This window comes from Amblyomma mixtum, chromosome 3 (assembly GCF_055824585.1).
Source record: "Amblyomma mixtum isolate Tamu chromosome 3, ASM5582458v1, whole genome shotgun sequence".
Classification (NCBI taxonomy): domain Eukaryota; kingdom Metazoa; phylum Arthropoda; class Arachnida; order Ixodida; family Ixodidae; genus Amblyomma; species Amblyomma mixtum.
In genome coordinates, this window is record NC_143014.1 from 74,566,951 (window position 1) to 74,592,835 (window position 25,885).

The 25,885-nt window shown below is 52.1% G+C and overlaps 1 protein-coding gene across 2 annotated transcripts in view; it reads right to left on the bottom strand.

Annotated features, from left to right (window-relative positions):
• LOC149350610 (putative NADPH-dependent quinone oxidoreductase VAT1L) overlaps nucleotides 1-22,783 on the bottom strand; it is a 50,520-nt gene extending 27,737 nt beyond the window's left edge. For both annotated transcript variants that reach the window (XM_089579673.1, XM_089579672.1), the window contains exon 1: nucleotides 22,396-22,783. In XM_089579673.1, coding sequence (XP_089435799.1) covers nucleotides 22,396-22,613 — 218 coding nt within the window. In that variant the 5' untranslated portion in view covers nucleotides 22,614-22,783. The remainder of the gene's footprint in view (nucleotides 1-22,395) is intronic.
• Nucleotides 22,784-25,885: the final 3,102 nt, after the last annotated feature.

The window sequence follows — 25,885 nt, forward strand, 5'->3', positions numbered from 1 at the left end:
CAGGTCGTACAACACAGATGGTGTTGCTGATGTTGTTCCATGGAGATCAGATAGCGGCGTATTCTCTGAGGCGTTGACGCTGTGATTAGGCTGGGAAGGTGACTTTATCTTGGCAAGTCTCCGTTTCGTAATGCATGCTCTTTCGATATGCCCTCGCTTGTGGCAAAAATTACACGTGGCTGACTGGAATCGACATCCCTGGGGGTTGTGTTGGTCGTCACACCGCCAGCAGCGTTGTGCCTTTTTGACCGATTTTACAACAACAGAAGGCTTGCGCACCTGGTTGCTTGTCTGGTGTACCGGCTCGGTGTTCCGGCGAATCCCTCTCTGCTGGTGACCGGCGCTCTCCGCTCGAACGGCGATGTCGTAAGCTTTGCTGAATGTGAGGTCCTTCTCAGCGAACAGGCGCTGCTGCAGTGACTCGTCACTCAGTCCGCACACAAATCTGTCGCGTAACATCACGTCCAAGGGAAGCATGGTGGTGTTAGCAGAAGAAGCTGCGTCTCCCTCCTGCCCGGTAGCTGTTGTCGACAGCGTTCCAAAATTGCAGTCGGCAGCGAGCTTCTTGAGCGCGGCTACGTAGGCGCTCACAGTTTCTCCTCCCAGTTGATCTCGTCGTTGGAAGCGAGCCCGGCTGTAGACCTCGGATGGCCTTGGGTCGTAGTGCTTTTGCAGCGCTTTTACGATGTCGTCGTAAGACACTGCCGCTGGTGTGCTTGGCTGAATAAGGGCGCAGACAGTATCGTAGGTCTGCTCCCCGCACAGCGTCAGCAGGTTGGCCCTCTTCAAGGCTGGGTCTGTGATGTTGTTAGCTTCAAAGTAGAACTGAAGGCGTCCAACCCACGATGACCACGATGAGCCGTTGAATTCTGGTATCTGATTGGGAAACCCTCGCGTAGCCATGGCTTGTCAATAGCGTTGCGTAGCGCGGGTCGAATCCACTTTCTCGTCGCCACTGTCGTGTCCGGTCGCTGTGTTGAATGCAGCGAAAGACGCACACGGTACTTTTAGACTTCGTTTATTTAGAGCCGATGAGGGTGCGACCAGCGTCGACCGAGGCAGGAGCCGAACTGGCCGCCCGAAGAAAGGAGGGAGTGGAGAAGCGTCCACGGAAGGGAGTGGCTTCCCAGAACAGGAGGAGGGTGCGGGGGCGCACCGTGGGGGGGCATCCGGCGACAGCGTGCGACGAGGGGCAAGCGGTCGTTAGGAGGAGGATTGAGTGGTCGTTAGGAGGGGAATGCGAGTGGTCGTTAGGAGGGGGCGCACACACACAAAAGCGATAAGGGGACACAACATAGCTTTAAGCGATAACATATTCAGTAATATTCTAAATTGATCAGCACCACAAAATAAATAAATAAATAAAAAATCCCCTGTGCCCCTTGGTTTCTGTGGCTGTTTGCTTCTTTCATATTTATAACGAGCCCCTCACACCCCTTCCCTTGTTTGCTTATATTATATATATATATATATATATATATATATATATATATATATATATATATATATATATATATATATATATATATATATATATATATATATATATATATATATATATATATATATATATATATATATATATATAATCGCAAGAATGGCAGCTAAGAACACGTGCAACGTTTTGTATATTTTATTTTTGTAATCAATGCCTGGCTCAGTGCAGCGGCTTTGTTCTGCTTGTACTCTGTTACCAGCATATTTAACCAATAAATTTTCGAGAAGTTTTACACACAACTGTAGCATTTTCTTCATTCGGAAACATAAGCTACACAGTTTGACGTATTACAATGCGCAGTGAATTTAGCATTTCTTGAAATAAGTTGTTTAAAAACTCATTCGGTCATTTATTCGCGGTACGGAAAGAGTTAAATGGTTCACAAGATTAGCAGTCATTCGAAGCCGTTGTAAGCGTGCTTTCAAAAGAACGCCGCGTACAGCTACAGCTTCAGGAACTTTAAGAAACTCATTTTTATGATCCGCGTGCTTACGGGCGGCGCGAATTTGATTTCCACTGATGATGAAGCTCCACCGCCGCACTGACGCAAGCGCACACAACAGTACGCGTGAAAACGAAACTATACCGAGAGCGCGGGTAGCGCTTAACGAGATGCATCTGCACTGGCTGTCCTAGTCTGGTTTCCGTCTTCCGCTTTTTGCCCATTTCCACATGCCCGCGAATCATCATCATTTATTTGACCCTTAAAGGCCCCTGGGGGGGGGGGGGGTATTACATAAGGGGGAGAGTAGTACATTCAACATGACTCACATTGGTGGGGAAAAGGAAAAAAGAATTAAAAAAGAACAAACAAAAAACACACACACACACAAAAAGCCTAAAGAGAAATAGTCACGAAAGGGAAATGAAAATTTATACAGCAAGATAACACATCAGACGTTCTTTAAACCTTACTGGATCGCATTCAATGACAACCGATTCTGGAAGCAGATTCCAGTCTTGAATAGCGGCTGGCAAAAGAGATTTGTTAAAGGCATTAGTTGATCCGTGTAAACGTTGGATGCTCATGGAGTTGAATAAACGGGATGACGTGCGCACAGCAGGGACACCGCTAGGGTGCTCCGCTAGAGACACCGCTACAGAGAATGCACCGCTAGAGTGCTCGCGTGCCGCAGCTTCGCCCACTACTATCTGCCAGCCCCATTTCCGTGCACGCCGGGCATAGTTGGGATAGATAACGGCAGAAGCACTGAAGCCTGTTCACATTCTTCGTTAACGCGTTCATGGCCAATTGTCGGCCGAGTCGTGGCATTACGCAATGAGCTGCGTGGTTGCTGCACTTCCGTTTTTCCGATCCATGGAGCGGCGACTCTCGCCGTCAACGAATGAATGTTTAAGAGCGTTAGCTCTTACTGCTTACGGAAGCGTTTGTCTGCAATGGTCAAACCGACGAAAAATCACGTGACTACACTATATCAGCAATGCCTGTACTTTCCTGTACCTGTACTGATACCTGTACTTTCGATCCGTTTGAAAGATTTGCAACGCCCACCAGTTTACGCCACTCCGTGACCCGACTTTCCCGCCCACGCTTCGGTGCTCGCCGCTGTTCGCTGCTCTAGAGCAGGCGGAAAAGCGCGCTCGTGACGCTTAAAATATTAGAGCGACAGCGCCAAGGCTAATCGTGTATTCGAAATTCTAAAGTATTATGGCTTTTACCAACTGCTAGCTTCGAATCTGGTTCCACCAGGCGGCTAACAGTTAAGCGTTAACCTAAAAAATGGTTAACCAGCTTGCTGGTTAACATGATTTCACTCTTCTGGTGTCCGCCAACACTAGTACTGGAATACCGCACAAGACACCTCTATACCATAGAAACCCTACTTTTAAGAATTCTGGTTCACCTTCGTTGAAACACCCTGTATTTTGTGTCCAATGTAATGTACCCCTGGGATCGAAGGGATAATCCGAACAAAGACCTCGAGGAGGCAACAGGCCAACTGAATGCGACTGCACCTCTCAGACCAGAGTGAGGCAGCTAACAGATTTTTATGGGCGCGTTTTTGTGACGCTGCTAAAAGAACGCCTCCGTAAAGGCTAAACACTGGCGCAAACTACGAAAGTGCGTGCCCTGAGCCGTATTCACACAACCACAAAGGCTACGAGTCACCTGCGCGTGTGGATTCAAACGACTGACCAACCGGAACCAACAGTGGAGCGTGCAGAGGTGCACAGCAACGGGGCGCGGTCACATTCATGCGCCCCGCGCCATCCCACGCACGGAGTCTTGTAGCTGCGGGCTGCCGCGACAATAGGCACCCGTATGTTGCAGGAGAACCACTGACACCGACTGGGGCCAGGCTTACGAACCCTCAACATGGCGTAGACGACGCTGATTAACATCTTACCATAAATAAAGGGTGCGGTCGGAAATACAATCGAACCTCGTTATAACGAAACGAGTGCAACTAAATAATGGATATAACGAAGGAATAACGATTCCCCCTGGAAGCTCGGTCAACACGGCCTATAACGAAGCTACGGCTATAACGAAGTAATCGCGGGACCTCTTCAACTTCGTTATAACGAGATTCAACGTGAGGGAAGCTCAAGCGCAAACCACTGTGGCTTAAGCCGCGTGCTGTGTGTGGCAGTGGCCGCCATAATATGAACCGCCCGGAACTCCGACACTCGTGCGCATGTACTCCCGACTGCGGCAGTGAAATTAAAAGTTCCAACTCGGTAGGCGGCACTGTAGCGAAGTACTCCTCTATGTTTCGCATCCAGTATCGAGGCAATCGCATACAGTCCGCGCATACAGGAAGGCAAGAAGGTAGGTTGGATAGAAGCGGCCATGAAGTCATTTTTGTGAAGCCGGAAAAGATCGTTCTTTTGTGTTGGGTTTAGTGGCGCATAAACATCCAAGGATATCATGCTCCAAGCTCAAGGTGTATAGAAAAAAATGTTTGCTGCAGAACCTGATAAAAACGAAACAACGGTGGCCTAGATGGCCTAAAAAGTTCGTGCTACCTACTGATTACGTATGAAACGAAATTTTACAAATGGCTAATAGTACAAGCTTTTTTTGGTCTGGTAACGTCTGCGACCATCCTCTGCTGGGCAAGGATATCGAGGCTCACAACAAATCAAATGAAGACAGCCTTCTCAGGAATGAGAAATTGGTGTAGATGTATTAAGCGAAGCACTGGGTGATAATTCAGAGCTTTTTCAAGGAAAGCTGCTTCTCTTAAAAACCTATAACCAAGAGAAGTCAACAAATGCACTCTCGCCCAAGAGTAGTGTTGGGTGAAATGGGATGCATTGTAAAATTGAGTGAAGTGCGTTTTTTCTCAAGAATCGACTTAGAGATTTAGCGCAGCGCGATCCGCTAGGGTGATCCGCTTCCGTAAGGACCAAACTACGCCTGCGCAGTGGCAGGCGTGTCCAGTGCGCAGACAGCTCACTGCGGACGCGGTTCACGGTAGAACTATTGTGTTAGAGCTATTTTTGAAATGTTATACGGCTATAATCCCATAATCTCGCTGCAACCAGACAATGCGGCGGCGGCCCGAATTGCGCGCCGCGCTTCCAGTCCAGTCATTCTCAAAAATTTCGATTTCAACGTCGCATCTGTATGGCTTCTCAAAATGACGCCACCCGCGAGGCGAAGAAGCTACAACGGAAAATTGAAGTTGCGTGCCATTGAACATGCGCTGGACAAAGTGAACCGCGCAGAAAGGAGGCAGTTCGACGTGAGTGAAAAAAAAAAAAATTATCCGGGACTATCAGCTTCTTTTTGGTGCGGAAACGAGGCGAACCCTAAAATCGACGCCCACTGAGAACTTCGCCGTAGCGTGCCATCCGAGCAAGGCCTGTGGAAGTCAACACCGGCACCATTTGTGCATGCACATTTCCTACGTGCCCTTCGCGCCACGGGATGACCAGAGTAAATCCCTGCCTGCTACATACAGGCCCATTCCGCGGGAAACACTGATTGAAAGATTCTCGAAAAAACTGCGTTTCCCGCTAGTGCAGCCTAACGCGGAGGAGGCCATGGCGCTGGAGAATTTTATTCGTAAGGAAATACAGAGTTTATGCGCATGCTTGGCGCAGATTATTCGTGATTTGTCGTAATGCAGCAACATGTTGCACCTTTGCCCTTTGGCGCAGAAATCACATACTGGATCGTGTCCAATGCGAAGACGACATAAAATTACTTCTATAAAATGTTCCTGGTGCCTACAGGTCGCATTCACCCAGGACGGGCTTTACGAAGTGCAGCTTGTTTAATCAGTTATCCCAAGTTGTCAGCCATTACTGTGCATTAGTTTCTATGGGGCACGTTGACGAATTCGTGACTGCGCGCTTGTGCAGCACATAGGTTGGCTCTTTCGATTCAATCTACTCCAACATAGCTCGGCACCCGGCAAAATTTTTTACTCCCCTGTGTTGTGTGTATTATGCTTCCTACTAAGGATTCGACCATTTCTGGAATGTACTGACATTAGCAGGCTCAGTGAAACCGTGTGGATTATGTAAAGCCGGAAAAGGGCACGCCGCCATCTTTTCAGAGCAAGTTCTCATCCCTTTACATTCTCTCCTCCACCTTTCCCCCCGTGCGATTGCGTGCGCGTACGGGCGGGGTCAGACACCGAGTTCTGACGTTAAACGCTACTTTGTTTTTAACATCAGCCTAACGTTCCAGTGCAACATTCAGCGTTGCTACAACTTGCACAATTTTATGACGTTATGACGGTGCTACCAGGCTAGCGAGTTAAACGCTTTTCAGAGACTCCATCACGCGTTACAAGAAACCGTTCACTTTCGCTTGAAGAAAGAGCTTGAGAGGGCTTGAAGAAAGCAGTCACATGGCGAAAACGCGCACTCGTGGCTTAGCGAGGACGGGACGACAGGACGCAGGAGCTTGACAGGCGATACACTGTGGAATCCAGAGCCAGCCCGACGCACAGAGGGCATAACACTTGCGCGACACGCCAGAGCTGCGTGCTGCAGACTACGAAAACAGAAGCCAAAGCTGTGGCGACCACCGAGGGAAGAGAAGACTATGCAATCCCAAGAAAAACTTTCCGCTTTGGGCCCGTTTCTAACGACGTCTGCTTACGCGATATCTAGCGATAACACATGAACACGTCCACTGCACGCAGATCAGGTGTTCTAGACAGGTGTTTTGTCCTCTGCACCGTGGGACCATCGCCTCTGAGCCATCGTATAACCTGGTATAACCACTCCACTGCTAAGAGCAACGCCGATCCCAACGCCGATCCCTTACTCGACGGGTCGCTTCGGACGAGCACCGCAAATCAGCACCGATTCTTCGCAAGGCCATAGGACACACGCAAGTAATCCAGGCGCTTGCCACGCATGCTACGACGTCCCGCAGGAAACTGCCACACGCAGACATCTCGCAAATAGACGCAAGAGGTCATGGTGACCGAAGTCACACCGCAGTTTGCGTGTTGCCGTGACCAGCTTTGACCGAGGTAAGGAGTAGCGCTCGCAAAGTCGCCCAGCCCAAGCAGCAAACGAAGGCTTCGCTCATCCTGATCCGATGGCCATCGATGAACACGTTCTGATGTCCTTCAAAGGAAGCCGCTGAACATAAACTCGAATGCAGAATTTATAGAACAGGAGTGCTCCAAACACTTGGAAAGCAAGCCTCTTATAAATGGCGTGGTATGAAGGGATTAACGTGCCGAGGTGACAGAGGCTATTATCGACTCCGTAGTGGAGGGCGCCGGAATAATTTCCACAGGGCGCCTTTTGCGTTTCGCCTCCATCGAAACGCGGCCGCCACGGCCGGGTATTCGATCCGGCGACCTTAGGATTAGACGAAAAACCTTATATTGAGAACGTATGGCTGGCCCCATGGAAAATGTGTATTCCACACATACCACTCTACCTACGTGTTCGAGCTCGTCCCTCAGCCCGTTAAAAGCACGTAGCTGAAAGTGCACCTGGCAAAGGTTCCACGAAAATGCGTCGGGTCCGTTCAGAAACCGCCCCATGTCACTTTATTAACGCCCCATACTTTGCCACCATGGCGCGGCGTGCCTTGCGGTGTACGCCTGTACACAGGCTTACTGAGCGGCCAGCCACAGGCGGTAGACTACACCGCTTTCGCCATGAGGAGGGAAATAGCCTAGAACTTCGCCCGCCAAGCACCAGTCCTCCCTTGTATACCGTACTACGCAGTCATTTGCACGACGAAGCAGCTGCAAAGCGTCCGGAATAAAGACGAAATGTCGCCCGGCTAAAACTTGTTCTCGCTGTAGTAACTACTGTCGAAAGCAGATAAAATTACCTCAAGAACCGTGCGAACCGCTTCAACAGCCGCGGCATGTGCAAACCCAAGCTGTTTCAGTTCCAGAGCTTTCAAGCGGACGCAAACAAGCGTCGTTTTTGAATTTCAAGCAACTGAAAGTTTCGCCCTATCGGCAACGTCTCGTGCATGCTCTTCTTAACACTGTTGGCGGAGAATGGGCGTGCAAAAACGTAATACCCATGGATGCTGAAGTTGGGTTACGAGCGGGAGGTACTATCGGCAGGAAAAGTTAACGGGGTGCCGGTTGGCGGGGAAACACACAGAACATGTATGTTCTACCCGACGGTAACGATACCTAATTGGTTGTAAACTTGTTAGGTAACGTGGCAACTCTACATAATTTTTTTTTTCCCGAGGACACGCATCCTATAAAATTTCTGCTGCCAATAGTATGCGTTAATGCGGCTATGTGGACAACAGCCATTCCAACAAATACCCGAATTTATCCGCATCATATGCACTAGAAAATAAGTGTTCACAGAATCGACTTCCGCACAGGTCACAACTGACAGGAGGTTCATCAAACAACTCCACGCCGTAGCTGCTAGAACATTAAACTGAGTATGCGTAATCGTTTAGTCAACAAATTTAGCACGACTAACACTGCACCCAAAACAGTCGTCGAGAAATGACAACCTTCGCTAGCTTCCAACTGTCGCGACTGTTACCCGAGCCTATCACCAGAACTCAAGTCATCTATAAAAAGTAGATAAAAAGCTGTTCTGCATCTCTCGCGTCACCTCTGACGTGGCCAGCGGTATACGCCTGCGCCACTTTACGTGCAGGCGTATACTTTTGCCCGTGCCACTGCGTGGGGGAGCCACCTGACAAAACACTCGCAGTGTTGAGATCGGCGCGGTGGGCCCGTCTCAACACCAGCCCATTTCAGGTGGCGCCCCTACGCACAGTGGCATAGAGGGGCACAGATCAGAGCTTGGGGGGGGGGGGGGGGGATCTGTTACTTTTGCCCCCGATGGTACATCTGGCCCCACCATCCGCAAAAGCTCCGACGGTTTTTCGACCGAATGGCTGCTTGAAAAGGTTTTTCTATCAGGAACTTTAAGAACGTAAAAATATGAATGTGGAAGCTCCGAAATGCCACTTGCGTCCTGTTCCGCGAATGCATATTAGCATGGCTTCTGTTATCGACCTCATGCAAAATTCTGCAAAAGGGCTTTCCCACATAGTTCATTAAAACAAGATGGCGGAGCTCTCTCAAGAGCCCTGATGGAGACAAGATGAACGCCATGAATGTGGATGGGAAGAACGAACGTTTGGGGAGGAGCACAAAAAAAAAAACGCGTGCTTTCGCGTTGCGATTGCTCGATGCGACCGGCCATTTTGCTGGGTCACGCGAGGTTTCGGAAAAGTCTGGTTACGGAATTGCACTAAGGTTCACTGTGTCGCAGGGCACTCATTCTCGTTGCATATTCCGTGTGGACAGCCTCGCGCTGGTTCACACGGAGGTTGGCAGTGGCGACGAGAATCGACGTTGGCTCTTCGTTGGCCGCAGCATAGTGGGGGACCTGAAAACCAGCGCGGCCCGTCAGTGAACGGACCGGACACGCCGTGAACTGGAGAATCGCAGCGGCTCAGGGGCGAGCGCCACACGAGACGGGAACCGCACGGGTCCACCGCACATGGCGAGCGCCCCTTGAATTAACAGCACTGGCCCCAGCCTGGACGCGAGCTCGCCAATAAACAAAGGCAGCCCCCCGCCGGAGAGCACGCGTCCTAAATATAGAGCGAAGGTCGGACGATGGCTTTGCGTGACTGGCTTCGAGAGGGCCCAAACACTGCAAGCGAGGTTCCGCGGGCGAACACCATTTTTGGCAGCGGCGCGTGCAGTACAGGAATCGGACACGCCACCGCTTCGCGGCGGCCACATTTCTCGCCACGGCAGGTATATTCCGAACAGACGCAACCCATGAAACCTATTGCCATCTGTACAGGTATTTAAAGCGGCTTTAAAGTGCATCCGCACTTCACGCGAGACGGTCTTAATGTTGCTGAATGACGATGACGACCTTCCCCCCCCCCCCCTCCCCCCAAATGACGACCCCTACCCCCCCAAAAAAAGGGGCCAATTATGCTGCGATCTGGGTTCCACGACGACTTCGCAAATGGCGGAACGAGGAAAAGATTCTTCCAAGCAAAGCAGCAGAATTGTCCCGAAACGAATTAACCCAGACAGCACATTTTTTCCTCACCCCAGTCCTCGAAGCCTAATGGGAACGTAACGCGGCTATATGGTGACACGCGCTACGTGCATGCGGCCGTATAGTACGTATTCAGAGATCTACCCCGAGTTTCGATCCGCGCGCGCCGAGTTGACGCGTGCAGAGACTCTGCTGGCACGCAGAAAGGGCCGCGAGCCGCATAGAGCAGCGGCCACCTGCTTCTGGGCCACGCGGTCGACGGGGCGATGATGCCGCCAGTGACGGCGACAGTGCACGCGCTAGCTGCCGCGGACACGTCGCCGCTCGCGTCAATCACATCGCGCGCGGCGCGTCTAACACCGCTTCACACAATGAAAAATTGCGCGGCAAGCGGCAATAAACGGGCGGCTGTCGTACTCTGGGCCAAACGCTACGATGGGGCTTTAGCGTCGTAGACTCAACGATTTGGCGCGTAGATAAGCTGCACAAACGCCGCATTAGCGTGAACGTAAGGGACGTCGCATTGTGTAGATGCACCGCAGCATTAAACGTCGGAAGGTGCTTCCCTAAATTCAGAGTTGTGGAGCGGACTTTACTCCCTGGTAGTAGCCGACAGTCTATGCGAGGAGTAAGCAATGCGCCTCCGTCCAAAGCGAATCGGTTACATTAGACGAGGCAACCAAGGATACTAACGCCTCCGTGCACAAGGTTCTAGTCAGAGCTTAAGAGCTGTGCAGCTCTGGGCAAAGAAGCGGCAGATTCGTCCGACGATTTCGATCTCAGTCCGGCATGCGCGCGCCGACCGTCCACGGACGCCGGCCGCTAGGCACGCGCTCGCAGGCACACTAGAGCGCGGAAGGGCGCGGCCATCGCCCATGAGTGCAACAAAGTTGAGTCGCCCAACAGCTGCGACAATCCGTGCGGCCGGCGAAAGCAGCGCAGCAAACGCGTGCGCGCGCGTGACTTGCACCCGTGCATGCTCGCGCAGAGGACTGCAGAAAGTGAAACGCTGGAGGAGCCCAACAGCGATTTGGCGCGTGACGCACACCTGCGCGCAGGCGTGGCTTATTTGGACAGGCCGAGTCCGATGATTAAAGCCAGGAGGGAGAGTACACACACGCCACCCAAGGGAACAGAGATAAGCGACCAAAATTCCGCCACACTCATCAAAATGCAGACAACAGAAGGCGCTCTACAAGAAGGCGCCGCCATCCCGGAATTAGCCCGGGACAAGGAAGGAGCGGGGATTTCTTACACCAGAATGCGAGGACCTTCGACGTGCTGTTTACCGGCGGGGGGCAGCTGGCGTCTTTCAGCGGGTGCCAAGCTTCTCACCCGAAAATAAATACACGCCGACGCTTCACCTGCTTCCTTCCTCGCACGTGCGAACACCGATATCGCGTTCGAACACACGGCCGAATCCCAGCACTGCTTTGGCGCTTGCATAAGATCAGAGCCAGCCTACAAGTCATTCAAACCAGGGCCACCAGACTTCAAGCCGAAGGCTTTGTCCTACGAGAGTCCGGTGAATACGGAAGCGCCCGAAATGCAAAAAGACGCTCGTGTGTTGTGCGATGTCAGGGCACCGTAAAGAACCCCAGGTGGCCGAAATTAATCCAGAGCTTTCCACTACGGCGTCGCTCACCGCCAATGCGCATCTTCGGGACGTTAAGCCTCGCACATTAATTATAAGCGATCTCCCCGCGTTTTCCCGGCGACAGCGCGCCTTTAACAGAAAGAGGCCCGAGACATTCTTTGATACACGCCTTCGGGGCTGAAAAGCATCAAACGCGAGACGAGCCCCTGTAAGCCTAACGCCCGAATGAAACATACTAAATTCCAAGAAAGCAGGAATATGGATTAAAAATTGGAGGGGCACTTAAGCTGCGCCTTAAAGGCATGACGCGATAGAGTCATTGGCTGATTCCCAAAAATGCAGAGAGTCATTCTTTACTTTGCGTACACAGATCCCTGGGAGTCCTCATAGCCCTACTGGCGCAGTGGGTGCTTCCTTGTGCGACCCAGGTTGCTCTTCCCAAGCGACCAATCAGTAACTGCCACGTACTTGCCACGGTGGGCAATTTGTGATGAGGCCGCAAAGTCACGTGACCTAAGTGGACCATTTGCCGACTAGGTTGCTCTCTGGGGAGCCACGCCCGTGATTTTTCGCTTGCAACGCCGACATGATTTTCTGGCGAACGGGGCCTTCAATGCTTCCCCGTTAAACAAATCCTGAGCCCCCCCCCTCAACTATCCCCCACCCCAGAAAAAAAAAAAGTTCTGAAATACGAACAATGTGAGCTACACCAGTGGGGAATGTTCGTCGCCGAGCAAGCAAGGCGAGACATGCGAAGCCCGGAACAGCGGCAAACAGTTTGTGCCATAAGGTAGCCAAGATGTGAGCAGTAAGGGACAACTTGCACTGTATCTGCGGGAGCCCTTTTCCAAATATACGCATATAAGTGAAATAGCAGCGCAGAATCCAACGATCTAGGGCGCACGCGACACGACCAGATGGGAGCTGGTAAAGCACACGATAAACACACTGCGTGCACGAGCGACGCTGCAGCAGTGCGCAAGCTGGCGCACATGAGAGCCCGCAGCTGTGCGCCAGATTTCTATTTTAGTTGCGTTGCACCCCGGAAATTGAGCCGTTCAGCAGCAGCCGTAGGCAAACAGTACTACTGCCACGACTCGATTGCTTCGAACTACACCGCAGACAGCGGTGACAAACTTTCGCACAAATTCCTGTTCACTAAATACAGGCAGCAGTCATGCTTTTCGTATTCATCAACGCAGTAGCAACTTCTGAAAGGGGCGTTCGATGTAAATGAAAAAAAAAAAAATGCTGAACAGGCTACGAGACGAGTGCCCCGTCGCCTGTCCCGAACCGTCAAGAACTATCTGCAGGTGTTGACACGGGACGAGGGTAAAAAAAAAAAAAAATTGCCGACGCACACTCTGCACGAGAGAATAGAGATTACATTATCCCATTTGCTGCCTGCATGCGTCCAGAACTATATAACGGCTGCAGCAACGCGCAATTAGTGACAAAAGCAGTCAGCGGAACTGAAGCCAGCAGAAGCGCCGCAGACTAAACACCCCTCAACGCAGCGCCCGCTGATAGGTGGTGAGAACGCCACTCGGGGCAACTTTAAAAGCTGCACGGCCCGTTCCCGTGACTACCGCACGCTGGAATTAGTGAAAGAAACGCCGCTTCTTTCCTAGCAGGGGAGGGGGAGGGGGGACTCGAGGCCCGATAGAGCGCGTTCGACGACTCCAGTTTTTTCGCGCAGTGTCAAAGCACGTGGCGTGGTCAGACATCCCACGTGACCTTGCCCACCAGCTGCGCGGGGACGAGAGCAGTAACATTGATTAACGCGCCCTGGATGCTGCACGACTTCCATCGGTGGCCGAGGAACAGCACGGGGTGTAGAATGGCGAACGCACGCTGCAAGTAAATGCTTAACGGCCCCTGCCCGTGGCAGAGAGCCGCCCGCTGCCGAGTGCTCTCTGGGCGACGAGGGTTCGGTAGAAACGGGTGACAAAATGGTCGACACTATTGGGCCTACTCGAGACTTTCGCTGGCATTTTTGAGAAGACGAAAGAGTCAAGTGAAATTCAGGTTACACGCTATCTGCAAGGCGTCCGCATTCGCATATCCGCACATGTACTCAATGCATTTTCTATTTTATTCACAGAAAGATCAGGAAAGGAAGTTGGGGGGGGGGGGGGGCGGTACTGTATAGTTTCCGACTCAACGGATTCCTTAGGCAAGGAAAGGTTGCAGTGACACGGTGTTTGGTATGCCACGATGCACGGCTGAAACCCGCACACGTGTTATTAGTAGCATGTACAATGGCAGCGCTTGAGGTTTCCTCGACGCATTAAATCGGAGCGCCAACGAAGTTAATGCAGGCGTTCGCCAGCTTAAATACACGTGCTGGCGTTTTCTCAAGCCATTGCGGTTACATCGCACAAGACATAACGCGACATTTTGGAGAAAAATTAAATCAGAAGCCGTGCTTATTATAACGTCATTTCGGTGCGAAGAAAGTGCCAGATCACATTTCCTACTTCAAGTCGGCGATAATGCAACAACGTGCACCGTAATGATTAAGCATGGAGTCAGAGTCGAGAATTCGTTTAAAACTGGGTTAGTAATCTAATGCTGGATGAACTTTTTATTGCTCCAACGCAAACGCCCCACCGACTGCTTCATAAATCGTTTGAAAACACTCGTAAGCAACGATGCGCACACTTTCGGAAATTAACTGGAATTGCAGCAATGGCACAGGTTCCATGATATGAGAGGTTAGCGCTACTTCACGGACTGCCGAGTGCACATGCTCCGATAACTACTGACTGGTCCACGCTGCGCTGCGCCAAATTCGGCGAACCGAGTCACTGCCAAAGGAATCGCGAGGCACTGGCAGGCATGATTTGCAAGAAGCCAACATTACGGCTACTGGTGTGCGAGTATTTGAAAGTTTCGAATAGAAAATCCAATATCCTCCTATTCGATTCGCTGAACGAACCAAACAGTGCACGCACAAAATTATTCGAAACTAATCGAACGTTCTCTAAAGTTTCCGAATAGATTTCGAATACCTGAAGTTCGATTAAAGCACGCTGTAGTTTTCTCGGACGAGTTTCAAGGAAGGTCACTCCGACGCCCCACAGCATGCTCCCGCAATCTGTCGGGCCGGGATGGAGGGTTCAGCTCCGCGATGCGGTCGATTTCATGTGGCGGCGGTCACAATACTCGCACATCCATGCTCCACCAAACTTGCGCGACGCGAGAGCCCTCGGGTACGTTTATAGCACACCGTGCCTTGGCTCAGCGGGCCAAGGCGGAGCAAGCGCTCTTCACTGGATCTTAGTGCTGGCCCCCTTCTCGACGCGCCGTATCGGACGCCATGGATAACATGTAGCTTTCGTCCGTCTCATCGCCAAAGGTGGCACTAATTTTTCCTTTCATCCGTAGAAAATGGCAGTTTTACTATGCGTGTGACATGACGGTCATGCGGTGAATATAGTGACGTTGTGTTGCTCACGGTAAAGGTTAACTTCTATGGCGCAAGGGCATCTGCGGCCAAAGAGCGCCATGGCACAATGTATTTTCGCATTGCTCAAGATGGGGTCAAAGACCCGCTTCCCAAGCATTTCACCCTAAAGGAGCGCAGCACCCGGCCAGGGGAAAGCTTGTACCCACTGTATTCCCGGTGGGTGCCCGGCGGCACTGGGAATCGAACACCGCACCTCCCGCATACGCTGCGGATGCTCTAACTATCGCTGCGGCGACTTGCGTTGCCCCTAGTGGAGATAGTGTTGAGCCTTGGCAGCCATACATACAACTAAGTTACGGCGGGATACGGCAGCGCCGCCAAAAATGCTTAGCACTTTCCGTTGTACGAATATTCGATACTTGCGCGAATAACCGTAAAAGTATTAGATTCTGCGTTAGCCTACATTATTCGTATTCGATTCTGTTGTAAAGGTGCGCTATTCATATAAGATTCAGCTATGAAAAAGTATTCGCCCACCACAAATCTTAGCGTGAAATGATATGCGAATTAATGCGATTGAGCATATATGGCTGAAGTATATATCTCAGTAAGCAAACAAAGAGACCTTGCTCGTCCCTCGCCTGAAGATCAATATGCGGTTCAGTGTACGGACTAAATGACCGATAACGATAAGCATAGCGAACTGTCAATAGAGGACGAGTGTGCACGTTGCAGAACACTTCCAGTACAGATCTCTTTACCGCAATGGAAAGAATCGCCGAACAAAAGTTAGGACTGGTCCAGCTAGCTGGTGCTGAAGGACGTTTCCCAACCGACTACAGGTCATGTCTTAGCTCTAGCCTAGCTGCGTTTTCGCTAAACTGCTGTCAGCTTGGTTTTTTACCCGCCGTCGCTATGATTCGCCGAAACTGCTAAGCTGCGTTCATTCGCTAGTCAGAATGCCGAGCATTTCTGCACAGCTCAGTGCTTCGTGACGCGATTTGAATGCGACCGCTCTAAGTTTGAATCTACTGCGAAATGTACCGACTAGCCCAGGCAAGTACCCTTTTGAATCTACTCGGATTGCGCTCTAACTCAGTTGTACTTTTTCCAAGACTGAACTAAATACATGCTTAGCCGGCCGCTGGGTTGCTCTGTGCACTGCACCATTCTTCTTTACTGGAGAATAAAAGGTCACGACGACAGGAACACTACTGGTCCCATTCGGTCAAAATACAGAGCGATAACCTTCAGACCGCGTTGGACTTGACACGCGTGTTCCACGAACAACGCCCCGCATCAAACCACCGAACTACAGCACTCGAGGACAACCATCGATTCACTAACAGCCCTATCTGGGAGTAGCGATAAGAGCCGAAACCGGTAGCCAAGTGGAGCCAGGCCACGCAGAGGGGCAGCACCGGGCGATATGGGCTACGACAAAAAGCCACGGTCGCGGCAAAGACTGGGCCGGGCACACGCCCCGCGGAAGGCACTATCAGTCGCTCAGCGCAGCTCTTGGAGTGTTTTGGACATTGAGGCAACTGCCCTCAGCCAAGGAACACAGTCTATTTCAGGGCCCCCCCGCTCAAGTCCAAACAAAGGAACGATAAGGGAGTGCGCGCTCACCACAGCGGCATGCCAGTCGAGTAGCTGCGGCCAGTCGCGTGCTCGAGAAGGGCACGCCTGCCGCCCAGCAGCAGGAGAGATTAACCAGTAAACATGCACCGCCGCGCTAAAAGCCGCGCCGGCAAGCGTCAAATTAAAAGCGAATATCGACCGGTGAAGGCCTCACGCCGGCCTGGAACGCTCGTTCTCATCATCCGGAGCCTCACGAAATGCGCATACCTTGCTTCGTCAAAGCGGTGGAAGTATGCCCAAAAGCCCAGTTCACCGTACATCATGTGCACTGCACTCGAGGCATGCAAGTGCAGATCACACGGGACAGACGCACCCAGCTGCGCGATTTCTATCTGCAAAAGTTGGCGAGGCTCGATGCAACTCGAGCCCGACGAACTAATCAAAGCTCGCTCCGGCCGGAGCCTGCTTCCAGATGACAGCGCCCGAAATCCTGGATTCCGCCCGGATGGAATCGCTCCGAGGGCAGGCAGGCCCCTTCGATCGTCGTCGGCCCAATATCGACCTTGCGTGCAAACTGGTGGGCGGCAGTCGCAGCCTGTTGCCGCCGCCGGCCACTCGCGCAGACAGGCTGTATACCGCCGGGCGGAGCAATGCGGACAGTCTCCCACAGATCGCAGCTACCGTCCTCGTCGGCCGAAACAGCCACTCCGGTCAAACCGAACGTCCTGATCGGAAAGCGTGAGAGTAAGAAGCTTCTGAGGCAACTAGGCGATGCACGAGCAGAAAGCGAGTCTGACGTCTCTCGGAAGATGCCACACACCGCTCAGAGCAACCTTCGCTCCGACAACGCTTAGTAGAGCGGAACCCACGTTACGCCGCACGTGACGCACGACACCGCACTTTGCGAACGTTCTGAAATGGTATATTGCAGCAGGAGCAATGCGGCATGCCGCACCAACTTGTTTGTCAAGCTTCATTGTCAAAGCGAAACCATCCGCATCCGAATTATCTCAATCTCAAACGTTCAACCTGCAGCCCACCACTCGCGCAGATGTGTCGCGGAATCAATGCCGGAAAAGGGTTAGTCAGACCCCGTGAGCCGGGTGCCCGGATCGCCGCGCGCATACCACGCCCGCTCTTGCGGCCGAACGGGGGAAGACTCAAAATACCAAATTCGCCTCGCAAAACGCGGCTAAGAAGTCGTCCGTCGACTCCGGGGAAGAAGTGCACGGCGCCGGCCGCGCATGGCTTCGGCGCGTATTCCCGGAACGTTCACTCGGCCGCAGCTAGACGCGTCGCTCGGGTCACTCAGTCACGCTGAACAGACATCTCCCGAAGGCCTGCGCGCCATGCATGCCCTGGGGAGGAGCAGCGAATCCTTCGAAGGAGTGCTACACGCCTTTTTCCCCTCCCTTCCGTAGAAGTGTCACTCAAAACAGTACCTCTCCACTGCCGTTTCTCCCGTCATTTCCCATATATTTTCTCTCGCATACCCTCTACCCCATCTCGATTTCTTCCGGTTGCAGAGCAGATGGTAGAGAACAAAGCTGCTGCAACCGGCAAACTTGTATCGACGAACCACGCTACCCGTCTTCACTGTTGCAGCTGACCGCCACTGGTACGAAGAGGACGTTGCACCACGAAAAGGGAGGGCAAACATGCTTAACCGCACCATCTTGAACAGAGTTCGCCATGAACCGACGCTTGAAGCTGCGCGTCGGCAGCCTGGGACCAGAAAATTTAGCTCAAATAATCAACGGTCGTAATTATCCTCTTTAGAAAAAGTTGCTATTTTTTAAGTTCACAGGGTCGAACGGTAAGCAAATTCCTCCATTACCACCTGCACAAATTCAGCCTTCAGCCGGCGGCACGCGAATGGAAGAATCAGGAATTGACCAATTTTCGACAGCTGCGTACACCGGCGCGCTTCCGGAGCCAGCTAACAGGTGAACTGGCGGTTAGTTGAACTCTAACCACGTTAGTTATCCAATGCCGATCTGGGAACACGTCCCTCGTGGGTAATGTCGATGGGTGCTCAGGCCCACACATTCGTAGAGCGCGGCAAACCACGCTGCCGAACTAAACTGAACACCGCTGCCGCCACGTCAAACAGACTATCAAAGCTGTCCCATCGCCCTCGCAGTACGCTACACCCGCGTCAACATTTCGCAGCTGACGCCCACCGTGCGCTCAGATGAGTCACCGGTGCCTGGAAGACGAGAACCGAGGTCGCTGACGGTTTCAGAAGACAAAGGAAACGCGGCCCCAACGTGAAAGCCCCGTCATCCGCAACCAGTCAGCGGCGTGCGGCCGTCAGCGCGCTCGAATCGTTTCTATCCTTTCACCATGTCGCCGACAGATTTCCATATCGAGCCGCGGCGGCTATTATCGCGAATTGTGTACTGCGCCAAGGCCAAAGAAACGAAGTAATTGCCCCATTGTGCCTGCGACAGCTTTGCTCTTCTATTTTGAAACTAACCACTTTTCACCATGAACCCAGCCTAGCCAAACAACCTCGAAAGTGAGTCAACGTTTGATTTGGAAAATCGATAGCGACCCCTGCGAGATGGCAATAACCAGCGGAAACGCGCGACTCCAGGGGGCGTGCTGAGGCTGATTCAGGTATTTTCGAGGGAAAGCCGAGGACACGCCGCGCGCACCGATAACGAGAGCGCAGCTCGATAGCGCGCGGCTCAAAAACGCCCGGCGACAACGCGAGAGCAGCGGCGTAGGAGGAGGAAAAAAAAAGCGAAGGCGACAAACGATAGGCTCTAGTGACATCGCGGTACATCAGAATAGCAGTCAGGGCGCAGCAGCCGCGATCACGCCGGAGCGACGCGACCAACAAGTTACACGCGTATTACAGAGCAGACTGCTCTTATCGCGGGAAGAGCAATATACAGACGCCTGTCCGTCACGCGCCCACCCGATAACAAGCTCCCCGGGGAGGAATCGAGAAAAGCCCCGATTCACGGCCGACTGTAGGGCCACCGCGGGCAGGATCTCGAAGCCTCTGCTCGCTTTGAGCAGTGACTTTGCCGCCAAGCCTCGGGCAGTGCGCGCAATTTCGTGAAGGAAGCCGCCCGCGCACAAAGAGAAACACCAGCCGGGCAATGTTGCAAGAAGCGAGCGCGCACATACGACTGCATGGGAATCAAGTCCGACGGTGCAGACTGCGCAACTGACCGCGAACGATATTTCTGGGATGAATCGATATCTAAGGAACTTTCTCGCGGGTAGGTGTTGAGGCTCGCTGCCCTTTGGGCAGAGCTTATACTAGGCCGGCGCATCAGGCTGGGCAGACCACGCATAAGCACAACTAGGGGTCTTCAAACGGTTCAGCGGGCACAAAAATCGATTCGCCCAGCTCCACTGTGACGCAAACATGACCTGACGCGACGCCGCCCGCTCGGCGTAAGAACGGCGGCAGACTGCCGCCCGCTGCAGTAGCGCACCCGATCGAGCAGCGGCATCCTCTGAAAAATGTATAAAAAACGCAAATACGGACATTACAGGACGCCGCAGCACTAACCGTGTACTGGCGCTCTAATATGCCCTCAATTTACGCGGTTCTCCGGAGCTTTTGTAGACTGCTTTGATCCGAGCGCAACAAGGTGGCAACGATGGGGAGTGGCAGTACCTTTTTGCAATATGGTCCTCCTCAAGAACGAGAAGCCTCAAGTTCCGTCTAAGGGAAATTTAAACTCTAGAGTTGTATACTAAACGGAAACGCGTACCTCTGTAATCGGAATTTCAGCAGCACGAACAACGTTCTTAACTCGCTCCTTTTTCAGTCGTCCGTATCTTTATTAACTGAAAATAAAAGCCGTCTTGTCCGGGTGGGCGGCAAAAAAAAAAACAAAAAATCTGCCGCGAAAATACTATTACCGGCCGATGGTAGTACAGCTTCAATGCCAGACTGCACTACGCCAGTGCTCTAAGGCGGCATAAATTTCGCCGTGGTAGAAGTGTTTGCCAGCTAGGCTGCTCCGAATTGTACCCGGGGCAGACACCGGGCGCACTGTGGAGGGAGGGTGGGGCGCTACATTCAGAGCGTTGCATATCGCCAGAGAGGAAAATTGTCTCGTGAGTTAACGCACTGAGGGTTTTAGTTGTTGGGTAATCGTAGAGTATCCTTAAGTAGGGAGAGGTAAGCGCCCCCAACCAGGGTTGTCCATAAATCCGCCCCTGGCTACCAGCCCCACCCACTAGATCTCAGCCTAACGTATGCCATCATGCTGCCACAAGTTTCGTCGAAGTGACAAGAGCCACTGGTTGTACGCTTCGTGAATCAAATCTGCCACACATTAACACAGAAGTACAAAAGTGCGCCAGAGTTTTGCACCTCCTTGGTTAGAACACGAAGATTTCAGCATGCGCATGGTCAGTCGCACGTCAGGCTGAAAATCACGTGCGCAGGCAAAATAGGCCACGCCATGCGCCTCCGTAGGGCGCGTCAGCTACACATGTGGCCATGTCGAAAGCTGCTGCCATTTTACTTGCGGCAATATTTTGCAGTTCCGCCTGACCCAACTGGCGCCAGAGCGACAGAAACGCGCAAGGAGGCACACGTTCACATTCCACGCTACGCGGTCACGCATTCTCCGAGACGTTCACCGCCGTGCATCACTGACTCAGCGACGCCGCCTTGAGGAGGACGCGCTGTGCGTCACGCTGCGTAAACGGAATAAACTTCCTTTTTGGACACATTTCGCAAAGCCAAGAACAGGTGCCTGTGTCACGCTAAGCGTGCGTATCGCACAGCACTGCCCCTCTCCGCTAGCCTGCAGCGCCGGAGGAAGGGGGCACTGACAAGGTTGGTGAACTTGAATGCCAAAGTTAACCGACCGTATGTAAGCGCACACATTTGTTGCCGCGAAATGCCGGCTTCTGTGTAAATGTGACCTTCGAAAGTGATGACTAAGTATTCACTAGTGAAATAAAACATTGCTACAGCCGTTAACTGTCAGGGTCCTGAACCCTTATCAACGGAAAGCTTCAATTTATCAACCGCCGTTAATATTCCCAACCCAACGTCATACATTAGAGCCAAAGTTCACTTGAAGCAAGTGGCAGAAAGCTTATTCAGAGCGTAGCGCCTCATTACGTCAGGTCACACAGCGGCTATTAATTCGCAACAGCTGCATTAGTCCTCGAAGATATAAACAGGTGTCTTGAACAAAAGGAATATGTGCAGCAGCGAACACGACCAGTACAGCGCTAATGCGCTTACATTTATTCCCCCGCCATCACAATCTCAAAAAGAGCACAAATTATTCCGAGTTGTACAGCTGTTGCTCTAAAAACAAAAGTACCAAGAACCGCCGCCGCCTTACACTTGGAACAACTGCAGAGCCGCCCTAAGCGTGCTATACTAATCCAGAGTGCGCCTAGTCATCTTCCGTTCTTAATTATAATTTTCACGTTAATAAAACCGCGAAACGGAAAAACACGACGTGCACAACGAAGTCGTCAAAAAAGCGCGCCAATAACCTGAACGTCTCTGCCAGAAATGAATGCAAGAACAGCAGCCTGGAACCGAACGAGCGAAAAAAAAAAAAAAAAACTCGCATCTCGCGCCCGTCTGCCCAAAAAACTGACGTAGGAAGGCGGGAGTGCGCTCCCACTTGCCGGGGGTGTTGGCTCCAGCCGAAGGAACTGTCATAGCCACAAAGCGGGCTTGTGACGGGCCCGGTTCGGCTGTGGCAGCACCTCGTCTGGTAGCCTGTCCGCAGCAGCCAATCTTACAGACACCGCCCATTCCGAAATTCGGCAGTTCAAGTCTGCGTGAACGGGCCGAAAAAAGAGCGCCCGGATAGCTGATTGCGGTGCAGGCATACTTACCAGGCCTTGACTCGAATGAGCAGCTCTCCCTCGGCGGCGGCGGGTTCGGGCTTCTTGAGGACTTTGACAGTCTTGAGGCCCCCGAAGCCGGTGAGGACGATGGCCCGCATTTCTTTCGCTGGCGGAGCGGCCGCCGCCGCTTCCTCCGCCGGGGCGGCCGCTGCTGCCGCCGCCGGCTTCTGTTCCTCCGTCTTAGTCGCTGCTTCGGCCTCGGACATGACGAGCTACTCTTTGCACCTAAAGACCTACGCGAAAAACTTGAGCGGGGCTCAGCCTGTGACTGCGGATCACCGAGAAACCGACCTGCAGAGCCTGGCGGACTGTGACTCAACTGGTGGCAGTTGGCGGCAGCGTTTGACAGCTAGAAGAAAAGCAGCGCGCGCGCGCGCATCGCAGCTTGCGCAGGCGGTGTGAGAAGGCGGCGCGGACGCACACCCTCGCGACGAAAGTAGTCCGCGGGCGGCGGCGAGCTGTGTGGCTGAGCCCGCTCATCCAGGGGCTGCGCCCGCCGCCGCCGCGCCGGCATGGCAGCGCGGCTATGCGCCCGCGGGCAGCTCCGCTCTGGCTTTTTCGCAGAAAGAAGGCATTTCTACAGTCACCGCTGGGAAAGCCGTGGCTCTGGCAAGGTCCCACTATGAAGTAACTCGACCTTTGACACTGATCTTTACTGTTCCCAAGGGGGATTAGGTTAGCCTGTCTCCGTTTCGCAACTGGGCATGGCAACGCTCCCGGGATGGCGCGAGAATTGCGGGCGTCTCGCGAAAAGCTTTCAATCCCCATATGCCACGCCAATCTGCGGCGTGTGCTAGTGTTTTAACGATGGCTTAAGAACAATGATCGGCGTCTGTGCTGGGCGCCTCCAGAAAACGTTTAATTACAATGTGCTTAATTAGTTTTGTTATTTAAACACTGCGCACTCGACTTTCTTGAGCACGTTGCAGGATAAATGATAACACAGTGGTCAGTTGCGTGGATAAATGAAGGAATCAAGGGAAAGCCCAACTTTCCCCTCACACAATCCCCCATACCACATGGAATCGCTTTGAAGGGGGCTAAAGAACCCGTTCGATAACACGAGCTAATTGCACTCCAACGCTTCCTTTCCCCATCTCACGCTCACCTCAGTAAACGAACCTGGCCTCGGCGCCTGTCTGCAGTCATTCGTCAATGCACAGGGACAAGTGGCATTTCAAAAGAGAAATGACTGCTTTCCTGCATTGGGCAATTGCACATCGTACGAAGAGATGATAAAGTCATAACAAAATTTTCGTAACTGTTTTTGCGAAACACGGGACGTGTTCATCACACCGGTACTGAAGCATTTTTCATAAGTAACATTGGCAAGTTATTGCGGTTAAGTGTAGGTTTCACTTAAAATTAAGTTGTGTTGGATAGCGCCAGATATATTGGCCTCTAGCATTCCAGAAAACGCCTGATCAGTGTCACTCTGCGGCAAATGAAAATATTCACTGAATTTCACCGCTTTGTTTCTTACAGACTGACACTTTATTGCTGGTTCTCGCGAAAGATGTACTGTTACAACTTGTTGCATTGGTACTATGACGAAATGAAAATGGTTACATTTTCTTCATTTTAGCAATAGCACTGCTGATATGCCTGCTAAAAATGTCCTGAACGTGTTGCTGCTGGAACCAAGAGGATACGAGAAATGTACGCAGCTCTTGACAATGGACGAGCTCTACAGGCATATTTTCTTCCGCACATGATTCGTTTAGGCTTGCCGCTGTCAACTTATGCATACCTGTTGTAAGCTTTGAATAGAGTTTTATGCACAAATATAACGCTTAAAAACAGCTCCACATGCTCACAAGTGACGGAGACTCGGGAGCATGGAGCGGGAGCATCACTTGGGACTTCCCCGACGCACGTCTAAGCTTCGATCGGCTCGCGCCTGCTAGGGCGCCCAGGCTCCGTTGACAAAGCGGGAAGCCCGAGACGAGAATGCAGCCTGCGGGGGCCCAGTTTCCCGGCTTGCCAACGCTTCCTGGGCATGCACATAGCACTGACAAATGTGCACCGGCACATTCTCCGCTAATAACTGTGCCTTAGCACATCAAAAGCCAACTAACTATTGGAGAAACAGGATCGCTGAGGAAATAATGATCCGCCGCTGCCTCTGTACAAACGGTTTTGTTATAGCTAGCTTGTTCAGGCGCCGGTACCTACGAGACTCGTTGCACCATGTGCATGCACTGCGCGCAGAGGAAGCATGGGCAGCAGGCCGATGGCGCATGCAGTTTGTGAGTATGTCAGTATGTCACCTGTATGTCACCTGCAACAGTATGTCAGCAGTATGTCAACAGTATGTCAGCAGTATGTCAACAGTATGTCACCTGCAACGCTGTTCCGTCGTTTTGTTGGATGGTCCTGGCCCCCGGACCAAGGTCAGCTCTGAACTGCTTCGGACCGCCGCGATGGTTCAGTGGTTACGGTGTTCGGCTGCTGACCTGAAAGACGCGGCTTCGATCCCGGCCGCGGCGGTCGATGAAGGCGAAATGCTAGAGGCCAGTGTACTGTGCTATGTCCCTCATAGCCTGAGTCGCTTTGGGACGTTAAACTCCATAAACCAAACCAACCGAACTGCTTTGAGTAAGCGCGAAATTATCACAGAAAGTCTAAAAAGGTTCTTTCACAAGGTTCATATGCTTGCGTCAGTCAATTCGTGAACCGTTTCTGTGTTGGCAGCGATGCGTTTTCACGAAAAACAGTACTTCTCCCTGTTTTCCTCCTTTTGTTCCATGATGGGAATAACTGAAGCTTCATTTGCGGAATAGTGTAACACGTTCGCTCAAGTACAAAGTAACTGAACTGGAAATGGGAACCGCAATGTTGAATAAAAGATCTGAATTCTGGGCCTCACTGCAGTGGTTTTGAAATGCAACGCTCTGACCCTGTCGCTAATAATAAGCCCTACAATAAAAAATCTAACAGCTTGGCAGCATCGTGGACAATATTGTCAGCTTCTGTGTGGCGGCTGAACCGCCACGCTGGGCACGCGCACGGTCGGACCCCTGTCCACTGCGCTTTCGTGTGGGTTACGATGTCCGTAATGAAATTTGCGCAAGTTGCAGGGTTGTATAGTGCAGGCACATTTTTATCCGCGTACGGCTCCTTTCGGCTATAGTTGCAGTAGTCAGCCCGTGCAGGCCGTGATCTAGGTTTGTAATAGCGTTTCATGCGTGACTATACATCCCCATGGATACACAAGGGACGGTACTTCACTTTTTTCGCATCTTCCGCTCAGCAGCTGCTTAAGATAGGAGGCCCGTTGCTTTGTCGAGTTGCCCTTGTGGCATGTTGACCCCCTTCCACGCAGGGCGTATGACGTGGTTGAAAAGTGGCAAAATTAGGCGTGATTATTATCACGAAAAAATTGTCGGCCTAAAGCTGCAGTGTAGCTTCCAGCGGCCAGTTTAGCAGGGACGCGTTCTTTTTGACGCCCCCGCTGTAACATTTTAAAAACGAGTGC